Source organism: Mercenaria mercenaria, chromosome 16 (genome assembly GCF_021730395.1).
Source record: "Mercenaria mercenaria strain notata chromosome 16, MADL_Memer_1, whole genome shotgun sequence".
Classification (NCBI taxonomy): Eukaryota; Metazoa; Mollusca; class Bivalvia; order Venerida; family Veneridae; genus Mercenaria; species Mercenaria mercenaria.
In genome coordinates, this window is record NC_069376.1 from 29649675 (window position 1) to 29669416 (window position 19742).

A 19742-nucleotide genomic window follows, 5' to 3' on the forward strand; every position below is an offset into this window, starting at 1 on the left:
TATTTCATTACCTTTTGTGAACAGACTTAGCCTAACCGACTTTACTAGTTTAAAGATTTTGCTTGGTTGTTTTCTATGCTTCGAAAAGAACTTCAAATAGAATTTAATTAACAAGATTGCTTCAGGCATGGCTGTAGAATGAACGATGAGGTATTTGCCGCAAGGCACTTCAAACATGCCCAAAGTAGTTTGCGTTCAAGTTTCAAGTGGTAACAGATACAAGAGAATTGCATTGGTGGTATAAACAGTTTTAGTTTAAGTTCGGGGTAAATATAACAAAAGCGAAAAACATTGATACATCCATTATATTTTATTTGTTTTTTTTTGTGGGATTGCATTATCCGACCAAAGGAACAGCATATGTGCTGAAAAAATGTAACAAAATTATTAAAGAAATGCTTTTATTCAACTGAAATGAAACATTTAATAAAATTCTTAAACAGAAATGGTAATTAGATAATTGATTCAATAAATAAATCATCCATTTAATAAATAATTAATTAATTGATTTAATTAATCAAATCAATATCATGAAGGACACTTTTTGGAACACATTGACAACACATTAACAAATAACATTTATGTTTATATCTGAAAACGAATATTTAGATGCCTTGGCTCTCATGATCAACACCCGGGCGTTACCAAAGCGTTGTTAAGTATATTATTACTTTCAAAAGTCTTACTTTTTAAAATTTATAAGTAGAAATAGACATTTGGATTATATCTATTTGTAAATACAATCTAGTTTAGAAATTTTATACAACTAAGAACTTACATAGATTTTTCGCATACGAAGTACATATGCTTGTCACATCTAAAGTCTTGCCATTCATATCTGTCGCCGATCAAGCACATACAATCTTCGTCATGATCACCGTCGCCTATGATAATAGTTTATATCAAAACAAATTTCATATCAAATTTTATTTGATGAGAAAATCTGTTTTAAACCGTTTTAGATGTATCATTTTAATATTTTTATCTCGTCTGATTTTTGAACAATGTACGAGATATTGTCGTAGTTTGGTAATATCCACTTTTCTCGAAAAATATAAGAACTGCAGCTTTGAAAAGTTGCGTGCTTACGCTTGTTTGTTACTACTAGCTGAGTAAGTGTCATTGCCTTTTTTGTACTTAAAAGAATTGTCTTTCTCTTTAACTTTTTTCATATTTCTAAGAGCAATACCCCCAACACGTCGCGCATGCATTCTGTCAGAACTGTGGCCCTTTTGTACTTGGACAACTGGAATTTCTTTCATTGATACATTTCTAAGGTCCAGTTTATGTGAATACTATAAGAACAGCTGAACTTTGACAATTTTAACTGTATTAACCTGAATCTGGTTCACCATGATGCCAGTTGCTATATCCTTCCATAGGTTTACTTGTCTGGCTGAAACCATCCAACCATTCCCAGCGACCTTCACTGTCATCGTCACTTCCGGCTACCCAAACTCCTGAGTTTGAGTCATGTTTTCCATCTGCTACAAAGTTTTGTAGTCAACGTCATTATTGTTTCATTTATGATACAGCTATGGCATTGAATAATTTATGAATAGCAATATGGGTACTAAACTGTTCCATCTTTGGATGCTTTTTCGTATTTGAAATTTGTACTAATAAGGATAAACTATCGATAGTCTATACAACGCCGGGTGTTTGTTGGGTCGAATCATTATAGAAAACAAAAACAACGGATGCGTGACGAAAGGCAATCTTTTTTCTCTTTACTTTATACGATGCCAGTGCAACACATGTGCACATTTGGTACAGAAACTCTAGAGACGCTGTCATCTCGAGTACGATGCTATTTAAATTACAGCTGTGAGGTTTACTGAAAAAAATGTAACTCTTACACCAAACCCAACTGTTCTCTTTCTACGTATATACATTATAGTGATATCGTACCGGATGTTACTTTAACCTTAAAATCATACTTACGAATCCTTTTAGAGGATTCTTCTTTAAGAAAATTATCTTCCCGAGATGTTTCAATAATTGCGAGATGTGCGTGGTGTCTTGAGCAGTATGCCTGGAATTAAAAACGCATCCAGGAAAATAATTTAATGGTTCAAAGCAGAGGGTTGCTGTTCAGACGGCGTCGACATATCGTTTAAAATTGTAAACAGTTTGAAGAAATGCTCGCTAAAATGTCCTTCGTATTAAGAACAACAGGAAGTTATTTTATGTGAAAATATATACATGGAAAAATTGAAAAGTTGTTTATAACATTTTGAGATGTAGGCAGCTTAAACAAATTGATATTTTAACAAAGTTATGATTAAATAAAGATATCTATATGCCTACCATACTCTTGATAAAATCCCTCGACAAATTGAAAAAGATTAATAAAAATATTAAAATCAAAACTTGAATGTTCAATATATTTAATGAACTGTATTAAATTTAAAAATAAATTTCCATACATTTGCGTCGTGCCATGTGGAGTGACTGTTCATGTGAAAGAGGTAACAAGATCCATAGTTCTGTATCCAGCCAGATGGACAATCTGAAGAAAATTTACATTGTTCAAAACCATTAGAAGAAAAATTTTGAATGTTTTATTCAGCAGGATTACTAGAGGCATCCACATGTGAATACACTAGTAAGTCAGAGAGAACTCAGTATGTTTACTATAACAGTATTTGTATTCGGCTCGAGTTGATTTTGCCAGGCCTGGATCATACGAAGCGCTTGGCAAAATCCACGAGGGCCGAAAGCATCATTGTAAATGAAAGTACTGTTTTAATGACCCCTTGATTATATGCATATATATCTATTCGATGTAACTCATTGCATACTTGGAGCAGTCTTCTGCGCATGCCCGAAAGTAATTATCAATTGTAGCGCACGGCAAAAATATGCATATTTTTGCATGTCCGCATGCATTTAGTGTACAATATACATAAAATACTGACTAAAGGTTAGGGTTAGTATCACCATGGTTACAAAATATATACATTTAAAATATTTTCGTTCAAATTTAGTTAATCCGGTATGTACCGGAGTCTGTAATTTATACCGGCGCTCCAAGTCTGCATTGAGTCACAGTCATATCTGTTTCTAATATTATATCAGTCATAACTGACTATAATTTTGAATAAACAAGACTGAAAAACTGGGTTTGAAACGGTGAACTTTTTGACACATAGAATATCAAGACGCCATCATGACGTCATTTCCGATTGACCGATGGGAGTTGAATACAGGGTTTCAGTGTATTCGTTAATGAAATACATGCTGTACTTGACACAGATAATTTGTCGATATATAATTTTAACGCTTAGTTAAATTCATTCAGACATCATTACTGCGATTCAAAGACTACTAGCGGTCGTTGATCTGGCCGGAATACAGTCCTACAAAGAAGAATTATTTGTAATAATCCGTTGAGTTACCCTTCCTGCAGGCCAGCAGTGGACGTGCATGCCACGATGCTTTTCCTTGAGTGAGAAAGGTAACCATGTATTAGGGGAAAGCGACTAAGTTATGGTTAGAAAAAAATAATCAGTTGATTATGTAAGAAAGAAATATTTTTCATCTTAAACAGAAGCCTTACATGCTCCATGTGTTTGCTTTGGAGGGCTCTGTGTGTGCGTTGTCATTAGTGTTCTGAAATACATAAACAATTGTTTGTCAGTTTGCGTTTGTCATGAGAAATTTTTCAAATGTATATTTCCATCATATGATAGCGCTCTGTTAACTTTTTTTATTATGTGTACATAGATTCCACAAGTTATTTTTGTATTGTTAACTTCTTCGAGTGTTTTTATTGTGTTTAATATCAAACCGACACAATTATTATAGATCATACGGCGATTTTTCCACCATATCGTTGCGGAGGAAGACCCCAGTGGCCCCTTTTGGCATTATATCATCAATGGGCGGGCACGTAGGTTGAACCAACGACATTCCGTAAGCCGGCTGGATGGCTTCCTTACATAAAGAATTCTTCACCGCTAGTGAGGCTCGAACCCACATCGATGAAGGGCAAGTGATCCGAAGTCAGGGTCTTGGCCACGGAGGTCCCTTCAATGAAAGTATCAGATGATATTCCTGGATAGGCCAGAGTTGGTGTACTAGACGTACTTCATTGTTTTCAGACACTCACCTCGTCCGAAACAAATTCTCATGATCTTCATTGATAATTATGTGCTAAATGAGCAAATGAAAGATGTGTTTTGAACGGCGATGTGTTTTTGTTTATAAAATGATTTGACGTTCTATCTGAAATCTGTTTATATTTTACCCCTTTCGATAATGTGTGATAATTCCGCTACCTTTGTTAATAATATACGGTGTAGTATAAATGATGTCGAAATGGCTCATAGCAATTAGTAGTTATATTGTACATACAATGGTGACTGCTCACACACATGAAACATCTTCTGATCACAGTCGTAGTCGGCCCACTTGTAACTTTTGTGAGCAACCATCGCAATGCAATCCTCATTTCCACTTTCTGTAGAATTCAGAACGAAATGCTACTTTGATTCAATCGAAATGTATACATGTATAATGCTTACCTCAACGTACTGACATACAATCCTCATTTCCATCTTCTTTGAAATTCAGAACGGAATGTTACTTCCACTTTGATTTTATCAAAATGTATTTGTATTGCTTACCTTAACCTATTGCCAATTGCCAGACAATCCCAATTTCCATCCTTTGTAAGAATTAAATGTTATTTTAATTGTGATTTTATCATAATGTATTTGTACTGCTTACCTCAACCTATTGCCTATTTCCAGGCAATCCCCATTTCCATCCTTTGTAAGAATTAAATGTTATTTTAATTGTGATTTTATCATAATGTATTTGTACTGCATACCTCAACCTATTGCCATTTGCCAGACAATCATAATGTATTTGTACTGTTTACCTCAACCTATTGCCAATTGCCAGACAATCCCAATTTCCATTTTTTGTAAGAATTAAATGTTATTTTAATTTTGATTTTATCATAATATATTTGTGCTGCTTACCTCAACCTATTGTCATTTGCCAGACAATCCCAATTTCCGTTCTTTATAAGAATTAAATATTATTTTAATTGTGATTTTGCACTGCTTACCTCAACCTATTGCCAATTCCCAGACCATCCCCATTTCCATCCTTTGTAAGAATTAAATGTTATTTTAATTGTGATTTTATCATAATGTATTTGCACTGCTTACCTCAACCTATTGCCATACAATCCCCATTTACAGCTTCAGCACAGCTCAGAATGGAATGGAATTTCAATTGTGATCGAAATGTATTTTTCTGCTTACCTCTACCTATCGCATTTCAGTCCTCATTTCCATCTTTTGCAAAGTTCAGAACGGAATGTTATTTTATTGTAATTTTATCGAAATGAATTTTGTTCTGTTTACCTCAATCTTTTGACTTATAGTCCTTATTTCCACCTTCTGTAAAGTTCATAACGGAATGCTATTTTGAATATAATTCGTGCTGCTTACCTCAACTTATTGCAGTCAAAAGAGTACCTATGTCATTGTAATCAGTCTACACATTCGTCCAAATTAGTTTTATCAATATGTGTTTAAAAGATTAATTAATATCGTTCTCAAAAAATGAATAAACATATTGCTTAAGAATATTATTTGTATCAAAATGTATCAAACATACCTGAATTTGGTTCATCATGTCCCCAGTGCTTATATACAACCGGTTTGTAAGTGTTTGTGAAACCATTGTACCATTCCCATTGTCCTTCATGACGGTTATCCCTTCCTGCTGTCCATGTAGATGTATCAGAATCATCAGAGATGTCTGTAATATAACTATAAATTATCTGGCAGACCGATTAGCCGTAATCATGCTAGACACGATTGATTCTGCCTTTGCGACCAGTGTAGATCATTGTCAGCCTTTACATCCGTGCAGTCTGATCAATATCTGCACTGTTCGCCATTCAGTCAGTATTTTATGATAAGAAACCCTTTTAACAGTAAATGGTTTTATTCAAATTGAAAGATGGACAAGTTCATTATAGAAAATCTGGGTAAGGATAAAGTTAGGCATGTAGTTGCTTATCATTGCTACCGATGTCAAATTTAGTCTTTTCTGATTTGACATCATCTAAAAATTCTGAAAAATGTAATGGAAGTCGTGATTATACTCAAGAAGATATGTCCGATTTTATCATCGATGCCACATGTAACTATCTGAGCATTAAGTTAGTTGCATCGTTAGACAACTATGGCGTATGCACTGAAATTTATTAAGCAGATGCCTTATCTAACTATCTGAGCATTAAATTAGTTGGATCTCTGGACATCAATATCGTCTGCAGTGAAATTTATTAGGCAGATGCCTTACTCGACTATCTTGGCATTAAGTAAGTTGCATCACTGAACATCCATATCGTCTGCATTGAAATACATTAAACAGATGCCTTATTTAACTATCTGGGCATTAAGTTAGTTGCATCGTTGGATATCCACATTGCCTGCAGTGGAATATATTAAGGAGATGCCTTTTCAACTATCAGTGGGCTTTGAATCAGTTGCATCGTTGGACAACCATATCGTATGCAGTGAAATATAATATAAATATATAAATATAAAGCAAATAAAATGCCTTATCTAACTATCTGGGCATTAAATTAGTTGCATTGTTGGACAACCATGACTTATGCAGTGAAATATATTAAGCAAATGCATTATTTAACTATCTGGGCATTAAATTAGTTGCATCGTTTGAAAACTAATAATTTTGTAATTTAATGTTTATTGGATAAAAATCAAGTATTATTTATCTTGACTAATTAAAGGGGGGGTCCCAGTTAGGTGTCTGCACAAAATGTTTTTTGATTTTATTTATACTTTGTGGCAATATACCTACATGTATTAAGTTTCATTAACAAGTGTTACTGTTACCAGTTTTGACTTACTTTTATAGATATTCACATTTAAAGTGGGTGGGGTAATCTGACATGTGACCAGCCAGGAACACAATTTCTGTTATTTTTTTAAAAATGGTTCTAACCTTTTACCTGAAACTTTCATGATAAAATAACTATGCAATGGACATTCACACAATATGTTGCATTTTAAATTGTACTGAATACTTTTTTCATCACAGAGCCACAAAGTGGTCTAATCAAATTTACTGATTTTCAATGGACGAACTTTACCAAAAAGCTAAAACATTTTTTATTAGTTGAGATATTAAGGTGTTATTTTCAGCAGATATTGTAAACTAAATAAACATTAAAATGACAGTATATCAGTATACTCTGATTAATATTGGAAGAGTGGTACACTCTCAAACTGGGAAAAAGTAGGTGGGGTAAATAAATATTCGAAGCAACACTACAAAAATTGTGCAGTTGTTACAAAATGACCTCAGATTGTCTATTACTATCTTAATTGTGCCCCCCATGAGTGGTGGGGGCATATAGATTTGCTCTTGTCCGTGCGTCCGTCCGTGCGTCCGTCCGAAGTTCGTGACGCACCTAGCTCAAAAAGTATTTGATATAAATTGATGAAACCTTGCAAGAGTCTTTATCATGATATGAACTTGCGCACCTTCTATTTTTCGTCTGACTCCGCCCCCTGATTTTAGAGTTACTGCCCCTGAAATAGTAAAAAGTGCACATTTTCACCTTGTGACACGCCTAGCCCAAAACGTATTTGATATAAATTGATAAAATTTTGCATGAGTCTTTATAATGATATGAACTTGCACACCTCCTATTTTTCGTTTGGCTCCGCCCCCTATTTCTAGAGTTATGGCCCCTGAAATAGTAAAAAATGCACATTTTTACCTTGTGACACGCCTAGCTCAAAAAGTACTTGATATAGATTCATGAACCATTGCCTTAGTCTTATTCATGATATGAATTTGCTCATCTCCTATTTTTAATCTGGGTCCGCGCCCTATTCCTAGAGTTATGGCCCCTGAAATAGTCAAAAATGCACATTTTCACCTTGTGACACGCCTAGCTCAGAAAGTTTTTGATATAAATTGATGAGTGTTTATCATGATATGAACTTGCGCACCTACTATTTTTTATCTGGGTCTGCCCCCTATTTCCAGAGTTACGGCCCCTGAAATAGCAAAAAAATTCACACCCTGTGTCCTACAGACACATTCTAGTTTTATTAAATACTGACTTGGTTGATAAATTTTAACAAAACTTTTTTTCTCTTTAATAAGACTTTATACATGTGTGCCATGGAAAAATCAATGCAGAAAATTTAATGTTAATTTGAACAATAGCTTTCCCCAAAATATACTGCCTCAGGCAAAACCTTTTGTTAAATACTTTGAGCTTTCAGGGTTAATTTGGTTTGTCTACATGTCATGTTCAAGGTCCATGCTTTTTCCATGACACACATGTATAAAGTGGGAAATTTTTTGTTAAAATTTATCAATCAATGCTATATTTAATAAAATTAAGATAGTAATAGACAATCTGAGGCCATTGCTTAACAACTCCACAATTTTTGTAGTGTTGCTTCGAATATTTATTTACCCCACCTACTTTTTCCCAGTTTGAGAGTGTACCACTCTTCCAATATTAATCAGAGTATACTGATATACTGTCATTTTAATGTTTATTTAGTTTACAATATCTGCTGAAAATAACACCTTAATATCTCAACTAATGAAAAATGTTTTAGCTTTTTGGTAAAGTTCGTCCATTGAAAATCAGTAAATTTGATTAGACCACTTTGTGGCTCTGTGATGAAAAAAGTATTCAGTACAATTTAAAATGCAACATATTGTGTGAATGCCCATTGCATAGTTATTTTATCATGAAAGTTTCAGGTAAAAGGTTTGAACCATTTTAAAAAAAATAGCAGAAATTGTGTTCCTGGCTGGTCACATGTCAGATTACCCCACCCACTTTAAATGTGAATATATATAAAAGTAGGTCAAAACTGGTAACAGTAACACTTGTTAATGAAACTTAATACATGTAGGTATATTACCACAAAGTATAAATAAAATCAAAAAATATTTTGCGCAGACACCTAACTGGGACCCCCCCTTTTTGTTGTAAGATATTTCAACATATTATTCTTCATCAGTTATAAAGGAATACTGAATCAATTTTATATTCCAAAAACACATAAGCATGTACATCAAACATCTTAGTAAAAATGTAACTAAGAAACACGAATAATATTTTACATACGGCTGTCTATTCGTTGATCTAATTGTCCTTTAAGGAAACTGAATTCAGTTGCTGTATCAATTACAACCAGGTGTGACATTTTGGTGACACAATCGTTCTGAAAGGCAAGCATTTAAACAAGCACATGTGTATATATGTCTGAGATAACAATAACACTCGCTGTAAAAGGAGCTTGGGGCCACCGTAGTAGAGTGGTTTCAAATCACTTGCCTCTCATAGCTGAGAGTTCGAAGTCTCGCCACATTGCATGTAATATTCTTTCCTGCGAGTACTTCATCCAGCTGTCTTTCGGAGTGCCAAGGTGTATGCCTGTATCTGACCTTATGACAACCTGGGATCTTCTTCCTCCATGAAAAGTTGGAAAGTCTCCATATGGCCTAAATTGTGACGCCGTGATGTGAAATCCAACAAAACAAAAACCAACGGAGTCATTTGGAATAAGTATTTTTACCACTAAATACTTCCACGTATTGCACTGTAAGAACATAAAAACATTAACATTTTGCATTTTTGAATATATCACTATGATAATTATTATTATGACTAAACCACATTCAGCAGAACACATTTCAAGCATAAATGCACGTTCAAAGGTCCCTGAATAGTGTTTCAAACAAAGCTGAAATCAATCTGATCGCCTTGGCTTTATGCTATGAAAAGTACTAGTATTATACGGAGGTCACGGAAATACCCGATGTTTTACGACTGAGTCGGAATAATAAAAAAATATATCATTAGCCTCTGGCTACTCCATACATTTGCTTCAGACCATGTTAACCGTCCACTTGTCTGGAAGAAATAGCAAGATCCATGGTCCATTACCCAACCAGAAGGGCAATCTAAGAAAATGCAATAATTATTTTGTTATTAATGATGTGCTGAAAGGTTTTATTATTGTAATACTTTAAGGCATAATCCGGGCCTTTTTTTCATATTATAAAGCTACCTCCGATAAAAGGAGGCAGTCCTAAAGCAAAATAAAAAGTGTTTTATTTCCCAGTTCTGAACTTTAAATTTCCAAATGATTGTAATGTTTGAGGTTTTATTCTGTTTTGCGATAGTTTTGGTACTTTAATGTTTAATTACAAACAATTGTTATAATATACTGTTGCACAATTATTAGAATACCATCCCATATTTGTAAATATTGCACACAAGAAGTATCTTTATATAGCTATTACATTATGGCACATATCAATCTTTCCCAATCGAGACAATATCTAAGTTCCACTGGTGTTGGTTGGAATGCCAAAATGATGATTTTTTTTTGTTGGATATAACGTCGCACCGACACATGATAGGTCATATGGCGACTTTCCAGCTTTAATGGTGGAGGAAGACCCCAGGTGCCCCTCCGTCCATTATTTCAACACGAGCGGGCACCTGGGTAGAACCACCGACCTTCCGTAAGCCAGCTGGATGGCTTCCTCACATCCAAAATGATGATAGAAAACATGGTAATGTTAAGACGGGAAAATCAAAATGAGTGAACGAATATGTTTTCTTATGTATTTAGTAAATGAAAATAATATTATAACATCGTTATTTTGAATAGGCGTGTATTTTAAGGATAACTTTGTTGCTGTGTGAATTTAGTTTTGTAGTTTTGTTGCATTTTGCATATTGTAAAATTATCGAGTAATCTTGATTGAAAGAAATCTCACCTTGTCCATGTGTTTGCTTTGGAGGGTTTGGTGTTTTCAACCTGTTTTAGAAAAAAGAAACACAATATGTATAGAGCGGTGCCTTTGAGCGATAAGTGACCTGTCAAGGGGCTTTAGTCCGAAGGATATTTTCACCCAAAGGCGCCGCCCCTTCAGTGCATTTACTTGTTTCTTACATGTTTACCTATAGTATAGACGTTTATATCAAGAAAAATTTAGTGTTCCATTTAGGGTACTAGCATCTACTGATATAATAATTATCAGTCTTTATAAGCTGGTAGATTTGGGTATTACAATTTTTTTTTACATCCAACGGTAGATCTATAAAATAAAATACAATTGATCTTTGTTGCTTATATAGTATTTGGGACTGAAAATAAGTGATTTCCGTTTCATGAAAAATACTTGACGTTACGATTCAGATAATAAAACCAAATTTTAAATATGGACCTAGTTTGATCATCAACTATTTTTGTAGAATACCAAGTAGTAAGAAACAGGAAGTGTTACAAGAAGTGTTTCTGCACACATATGCGCATAAACAAACGTACTTCAGCCGCTTCTATAGTAATGCGTAATGTTTACTTTTGCTGGAGGCACAGGTGCTTGAAACATACTATTTTTAATATTTTATATGGGCTATATACTATATAAAAACTAGTTTTTATATAGTATATAGCCCATATAGAATATTAAAAATACTACAACTAGTTTTTATATAGTATATAGCACATATAGAATATTAAAAATAGTATGTATAAAACTAATTTTTATATAGTTTATAGCCCATATAGAATATTAAAAATAGTATGTTTCAAGCACCTGTGGCTGGAGATGAAGATGTAGTTATATTTATATGGCGGTGCCCGTACAAACTTCCCTAGCACTTTCATTTCTTTACGATTTAACAGGCCACAGATTCAATCCAGACACACTCCTTATCGGTTAATGTGTTCCAGTTATCTTTTGAAAGCAATTAAGAACAATAGAATGAAAAATAAAAAAAACACACACTAAAATGTTGTTATTCCAGAGCCCCATTTAACATTTTCTAACCTTTCATCGCCATTTTGAATCTAGAGGAACCGCGCTCTTCCGCTACTTTACTTGAACTACAGTTAAAATTACATCATATTCGTTAACTAGAGTCAGTTCGGTGCAAGTTAAACTTAGCCATTGTCTGCGCGTTTTGCTCCTGTTTACATATACAAATTTTCCGCGCTAACATCAGGGCCATTACATTACTGATAATGGTCCTGGAGCCAACTAAGGCTCAAGCAATACCATAACAGAATAATTTCAAGCATAAAGTTGTTACTATTTATAGGTATTCATGCGTTGATATGCATTTAACGATACCTACTGAACGTCCCTGTAACGTTTGTAAAAGAGAGAACTCTTTAATAGTACTGAAAGTTTCTTAAATACCTATTATGCACTACCCAATGTACACGACTCAATGCCTTACCCCATTCATAGATTTCAATAAAATGATAACTTAACACTACCAATTTAAAAAAGAATTGTATGTCACAATTATAACGTCATAGCGTCTGGAAAAGAAAACCACACAAAACAGGCAAGCATTTAGTGACTGTCTTCAAAGATGCAGATAATAATCCTTGATAACGTGTTAGAATCGAAATAATCCTTGATAACTTGTTAGAATCGAAATAATCCTTGATAACGTGTTAGAATCGAAATAACATATCCCGTGATTTGTCGTTGAATAAAACATTTTTTTCAGATGCATATTTTATATCATTCAATTGACATACTGTGCCCTCATCATATAATTCCTTCGCATCTAACTCCAAACAATGATTTATTCAACGACAAATCACAAGGATATATTAGTTCCTTAATTATGTACATTGTATGATTATTTTATAAGATATGGACGTTTCTGTCCTTATATTAAATCTTTACATGAGGATACTTGTTACTTTGAAGTATGCAGTATTATATATCATTGCAACTTGCTATAATCGAATTATTACGTACAAAGCCGATTGTTCACAAACATAAAGCATATTCTCGTCACAAGAGTAGTCTGCCCACTTGAAACCATTATGACCGACCATTGTCATGCAGTCTTCATCGTGCTCACCATCCCCTGTATAATATAGTCTAGAACATTTATGGTTTTAATCCATGATGTACTTTATTTTGCCTAGGTCCCTATAACTCTGAAATAGTAATTTCATTATCAGCTAATTTCGGTATTATGGTGAGATGGGAGACATCGCGAACTTTTAAGCTATGCCTAAATATGAAGATATAACATTAAAACTAAGAAGCTTATGTTACAGATACACGTGTTGTGCTGAGAAACTGACAGAAGTCCGTTCAGCCGTAAGGCTTGTCTTTTAAACATATAATGTATTTAATTTAGTAATTTGTTTAAGTGCTAAAGGTAGTTCACCCATAATAACTTTTGAGCTTTAGACGATTCGGCATTTTTCGGACGTAAATGCAGCTAAAAACGTGTATATGATTTTCCGTAAAAACCGGATAAGATATAATATGCCGATATTGTCAAATTATCACAGGTTTGAATATCTGTACACATCCGTTACATAAACTGGTCCATGATTGTGTGCTACTCAACCCGGGGCTAAAAGGCGAGGACGATCGCGTACATCTCCACTACCGTCTATGAACAAGCTCAGTCAAATCGAGACTTCATCATTTGTATTTTTGTTGTGTTGGGCGACCTGTGGAGTTCCCATATTTACTATTCAAGAGAATTGCGTTATAAGAATGTGATTATTCGTCTAGATATTAGATGCTTCGATAAATAAAATGAAATAAAAAGTATATTTTGTCTGTCAAACCTGCATCAGGTTCATCATGCCCCCAGTGTGTGTATGTAAACTGTTTATATGTGTTTGTCAAGCCGTCATACCATTCCCAAGTACCCTCATTATTATGGTCTCTTCCTGCTACCCAGGCAGATGTATCGGAAGTATGGTGATTATCTAAAACAAATTTAAAAACACAAACAGAACAAGTGTACCATATACAGAATTAAATTCCTATCCTATCTTCCTATCTTATAATAAGGGATACGTGGCCGACTGGTAAATGTCGCTGAAGCCATCTTCTAATGACTTAAGGAAGGTCGGTGGTTCTACACAGGTGCCCGCCCGTGATGAAATAATTGCCTGGAGGGACACACGGGGTCTTCCTCCGTCACCAAAGCTGGCAAGTCAGCATATGACCAATAATTGTGTCACTATGACGATAGACCCAACAAAAATAACATTCAGATTTTATTTTTTCCGTTTAAACGTGTTTGCTGCTACCCGTACAGTCTAAATTGAAGTGAAGCCTATTCTCTTTTGTTCTTGCTGAATGTTTTTCGGAATTATGTCTGTGTTGTTAGTAGATAAATGTGATAAATTTTATCTATATACCACACAAAACAGCTATCCGCCCCACCCCCATTTGCTATGTAATCAACGTCTTAAACATTACAGAAATTAAGCATACAGTTAGATCAAGGTGTCCAAATTTCAAAAATACCCAATCAGGCAACATTTAATTTCAATTTTTAATTTTACTACAACATCTCATGTTTAGAAATTCACGAAAATGCACATAAACGTTGTTTCGGAAAACAAGTGAATATCTTTTTAAGAATACGGCTGTGTAGTTTTGTTTTGTACTAGAAAATGATTTAAAACAGCTCTTTTCCGATATGGCTTGACAATGGATTTTATTTTATTTATGTTGTCATTTTCTTCCCATATAACATTGTTTTTTCCGCTAGGTCAATTCTAGACAGTGTAGTATTTTTTGTGGTTTTTCAAACCTGGATTGACGTGGCAAAATTAGTAATTATTTGATGGACATAGCTTGACCTAAACGAATGTTTGATATGTTATTAACAGCATATTATGGTGAGCGAACGCTGAATTTCAAAAGTGTTTGTTTTGGATTTAACGTCGTTTTCAACAGTCTTTCAATTATGTAACCTAACCAGTGTTCCTGGATTCTGTACCAGTACAAACCTGTTCTCTGTAAGTAACTCTAAAAAGTACTTCCAATCATTTTAAGATACTGGCAAAATAACAAATGCCGGTTTACTTAATCTGCACATGTAATTGGCACACACCGTTTGGATTTTAGCCAAGTTAACTATTAGTTTTGATCTACGTATAGGTTGAACATTTGTACAAATTAATTTTCATTTAAAGAACAGTGTACAAGCTTGTACATGTATATACACGAAGATATCGTCAAAACCATATCGTCATAAAGTTGCACATGTCGCTCATTACATCAAAATAAACTGTTCGTGAGAATTCATGATCTTGGCAATCTAATACGAGCTCACACAGACATCAGCATAGTTTCCATAATCGCCAAGTAACTTTGAACAGTATTTAGATACTCCTGTAATTTAAGAAATCATACAAAATCAATGGCATATTGCTCTCGTAACTAGCTCGTTCCAAGGCGGTGTACTGCTGTGTTCCTTATTGTCTGAATTTTACTTCTATGTATTTGTTATTCTTTGTGCTTATGTGTTCTCCTGTCGTGTATGTGAATACATTTACAAATGGTCGAGTTTGTATCAGCGGTAGTGTTCTTAGGATGTGGCCTTTTTTGTCGGACTTTTGTCATTGTTCCCAAATGTAATCTGAATTACGATTCAAAATGACAATCCGGACGGAAATAGAAATAGTCATTTACTATTTCTTTCAAAGTCAATCATTTCTGTATTTTATCACATTATAATGCCGAGTAAGTTCTGTGAGGAAACCTAGACAACATAATATTATGTTCCGAACTTAATCAAAACACACATACCAGTGTTTATGAGATGCTGTAGTTGATGTTTAATGAAGCTAAATTCATCCGATGTTTCAATTATTGCCAAGTGAGAATGTTTGCTAACGCAGTCATTCTGAAATATGAAATTATACCACATTGTGATACAGACACTAAAAGAGTATGATCCGCCCACTTAGCTAGGGAGAACGTTTGTCTACAGACTACGAGTCACGAGTTCGATCCCCGGGAGTGGCGTATGTTCTCCGTGACGATTTGATAATAGACATTGTGTCTGAAATCATCCGTCCTCCACTTCTGATAATTCATGTTGGGAAGTTGGCAGTTACTTGCGGAGAACAGGTTTGTACTGGTACAGAATCCAGGAACACTAGTTAGGTTAACTGCCCGCCGTTAAATGACTGAAATACTGTTAAAAAAACGGCGTTAAACCCCAAAACAAACAAACAAACAAACTGAAAGAGTATGAAGTTTAAAAAGAATCAACCAAAAATACTCGCCCCCCCCCCCAAAAAAAAAAAGACCCCCCCCCCCAAAGAACCCCCCCCCCCCCCCCCCAAAAAAAAAAACAAAAACAAACAACAAAACACACACACACAAAAAAACCCAAAAAACCAACAAACATGTTCATCAAAAATGGTCGAGTAAATTCCATATTCTACAGAACCAGATAATATTATCCAAGGGGTGATTAAACAATACCCAAAGCTATCAAAGCGGAAGTACTGGAACCACCCAAGCCGAAATGTTCATTCTGAAAATTTAAACAGTACACTAACACAACGTAAATGTCGTGCTGAACGATCTGAAGAGATCAATATCTCTGACTGAAGGTACGAGGAGAGTTTTTACGACCGCCACACGGCAAAAGTAAAAATTTAAAAGAAAACGGAGGGTACAGAATGCAAAGAATAGTCTTACATTCGCATCATCCCAGTGTCTTTTACTGCTTGTATGAAACAGATAACATGATGTGCCGTACATAGTCCAACCACTTGGGCATGCTACAAATAACATGAACATATATACGAGCAAACATCTTATTTCACAGAATATAAAAACTTTATTTAATCGAATATTTAATAAGTATTAGGATATCTAAAATATTTATCAAGAGTGTACATTGCTTGAGCTCTGCTACAACAGAAGTTAATCTATAACTTGTACAAAAATGCTTAATACAATGTGTCTTGTACGATAACGAAGTCGAAATAGCTTATCACAATTATTTAAAGTTCTATGTTAAAGATGAACATATACAAATGATAAACAAACTTGGTTTAGCAGTTGTGTGCACAGTTGTTGATTTCGTTGTGGTGGATTTAACTGTTGGTGGCGTAGAAGGTGGAGTTGTGGTAGCATGTCTAGTGGAAGGTGGTATGGTGGAAGAACGTATTGTCGAAGGTGGCATCGTTGAGGAACGTGTTGTTGAAGGCAGTGTTGTGGTAGACCGTGTTGTCGAAGGTTGCGTGGTGGTAGAACGTGTTGTCGAATGCGGCATCGTTGTAGAACGTGCCGTTGAAGGCGGAGTTGTGGTGGAACGTGCTGTCGAAGGTAGCGTGGTGGTAGAACGTGTTATCGAATGTGGCATCGTTGTAGAACGTGCTGTTGAAGGCGGAGTTGTGGTGAAACGTGTTATGGAAGGTGAAATGGTGGTAGAACGTCTTGCTGTGGTACTACTTGTTGTTGAATGTGTAGTAGTAGACGTGCTTGTTGCGGAAGATTGAGAGGTGTTTGTACTTGTTGTTGAAGACTTTGAACGTGTTGTAGGTATAGTAGTGTTAGTAGATGATATTTGTGCTGTGGATTGTAATTGTGATGATGTCGTTTTTTGTACTGTAGCGTCTGTGGAAGAAGATGTTAGGGAAAGAGTTGTCCCATTTGTTTGGAGCGGTTGAGTGATTGTTATCACTGTTGTTGACAACGTTGCTGCTATTGTAGCTTTTACTTTGAAACAGAAACAGAATATTCAAATATTTTCTTACAGGTGAATCTTGTAGTTCCTGTTATTGACACCCTTATATAATGATTGAATAGTAAAAGTGCGTCCTTGTATAAAGTAACACACATTTAATAATGTATAACTTTATCGAAACATTTATGTAACATTTTATTTCATTTTGATTTAAAGATTCTCTTTGCTGTGACATACTGAGGGTTAATGTGAAACAACTCCTAAATGGGACAGCTGACAGTGACACGGGTAAAGCACATAGTTTAATTCGTGCATTATCCAGCAAAAGATTTGATTGCAGCCACACACACACGCACGCACGCACGCACGCACACACAAACACACCCCCCCCCCCACACACACACACGCTGAATTTATTTGAAAATGTTTCCACTTGTGTATTTTTAACAAGTTTAAATGTTGAATAAATGGATTTGATAGTATAACTAGAAGAACTATTTCGAAGTCATTTTAGCTTATAAAAATGCAAATATCGCTTTTAAATAATGTATATTGTCAGTAATAAATGTTTTTGCATATGTTCGTTTGAACTGTACGAAGGGGTCCCATATTGTGAGACATACTCGGGTTTATTTCAAGAGTAAACATTTTCATACTTAATGTTGCGTTACAAGTTTTTGAATGAATACATTCTTTTCTTGGCATGATTTTGGTCAGGCTTTATTGCACGCATTGCGGATTATTGACGTCATACATATTTCCGGTTTATTAAACACGCAGAACCAGTTATTTGAAACAGAGAAACCACCCCCTCTTCATCGCAAAACACACACAAGCATGTACGCATTGGTATACACAAAACAACAACAAAAAAAAACAAACAATATTATTGGTGTTTTCACTTACCCAGATCGTCAGTTGGGATACTGCCGCGACAAACTTGAATTTGTATCCCATTTCCATTTTCAATGTATCCGACCTAAAGAATGATGAAGTGTCTCATTTAACATTTTGAATGCATCTTTCATGTCTAGTTCAAGGATTGCATGTGTTATAGAGTGATATTTGAGTTCGTTTGCATTTAACTGCATTGGTTTCGTGGACAGGAACATTTCAAGGTGTGGTCTCATGTTCTTTTGAACATTTAATGGTTACGTTTCAACTACGCAAATTTAAAAAGTCTAATGCGCTATTATCTTGAAATTATTTGTGAACATGATACTGGAATCATTATTATGCAAATTAATGACCTATCATTGAAGACAATATGTTTTTACTAAGTGATCATATCAAACAAAATCAAAAGCGACAAATTATTACATTTTCCAACTTACGTATATCAACATTAAGAAAAATTAAGAAAAACAAAATTAAGTTCTCATTTCAGATGTTTCTTCGTGCGCTTCTTGTAATGTAGAAATGTTACATTATACGTACCTTCTTTTCAAACTGTATTTGATAAAATCCTGAGTCTTTAACCGCTTTTGCAAAGATTGGTTTACAGTCAAACTCGTACAGATATCCTAACAGCTGACTCGCAGAATCGTCATTTGAATAAACTGGTAGTTCCACATTGTAATTGCACAAACACTGATAATCCGCGCTCACAAATGCTATTTGAAAGATAGTTAACACAATTGCATGTGTTATAATGCCAAACATGGTGCTGTGAAAGAGCGTTTTAACTATACAGATAAATAATATTTAACCCTTGTATAATCTTATGAACCTGCTTCACATTTACTCTTATTTTTAACAAAAGCCTTATCTTTTATTTGAAAGTAGGACATTAAAATTGGAGCGAGTACATGAAGACTAGGAACGATTACATGAAGACTGAAACTACTAAAACTACAATGTAACTATCAGACAAATAATTCTATAACTATTACAACAGTATATATCTCACATTGATGGGATTTCTGCATAACATTTTGAAGATGGAAAATGAATTTAATACTGCATAATTATGGCTACACAAACTGAACGGCAGCATGACACATTACGGGGAAAACAAACAATGTCAAACAAAGCATATGCCGTGTAGTGCAATGCATTTTGTAATATATGAATACGATAATATCATACGTTACAAAGGCTATATAACTGCAAGATAATATAACACTGATAATGATTTGTGTTTGGGTCCGTCGGAATTTGAAGATAAATAAGATAACTACTATAAATAAACTTCTCCAGATCACGC

General features: G+C 34.6%; 1 protein-coding gene across 2 annotated transcripts; it reads right to left on the reverse strand.

The window, feature by feature from the left end:
• Positions 1-297: 297 nt before the first annotated feature.
• Positions 298-19302, reverse strand: LOC123540012 (macrophage mannose receptor 1-like). Of its 2 annotated transcripts, none has more exons than XM_053527517.1 (18): positions 18974-19302; positions 18443-18515; positions 16897-17568; positions 16543-16625; positions 15640-15736; positions 13659-13802; positions 12826-12937; positions 10822-10862; positions 9914-9996; positions 9158-9254; positions 5638-5781; positions 4360-4465; positions 3563-3615; positions 2430-2512; positions 1945-2035; positions 1338-1484; positions 779-884; positions 298-365 (listed from the first exon to the last, which is right to left on the reverse strand). In XM_053527517.1, the coding sequence occupies exons 1-18, from the start codon at positions 19196-19198 to the stop codon at positions 338-340; spliced, it is 2385 nt and encodes a 794-aa protein (XP_053383492.1). In that variant the 5' UTR covers positions 19199-19302; the 3' UTR covers positions 298-337. The 2 variants fall into 2 exon arrangements, with proteins under 2 accessions (XP_053383492.1, XP_053383491.1); XM_053527516.1 differs by having other exon boundaries at positions 1338-1487.
• Between the last annotated feature and the right edge of the window lie 440 nt (positions 19303-19742).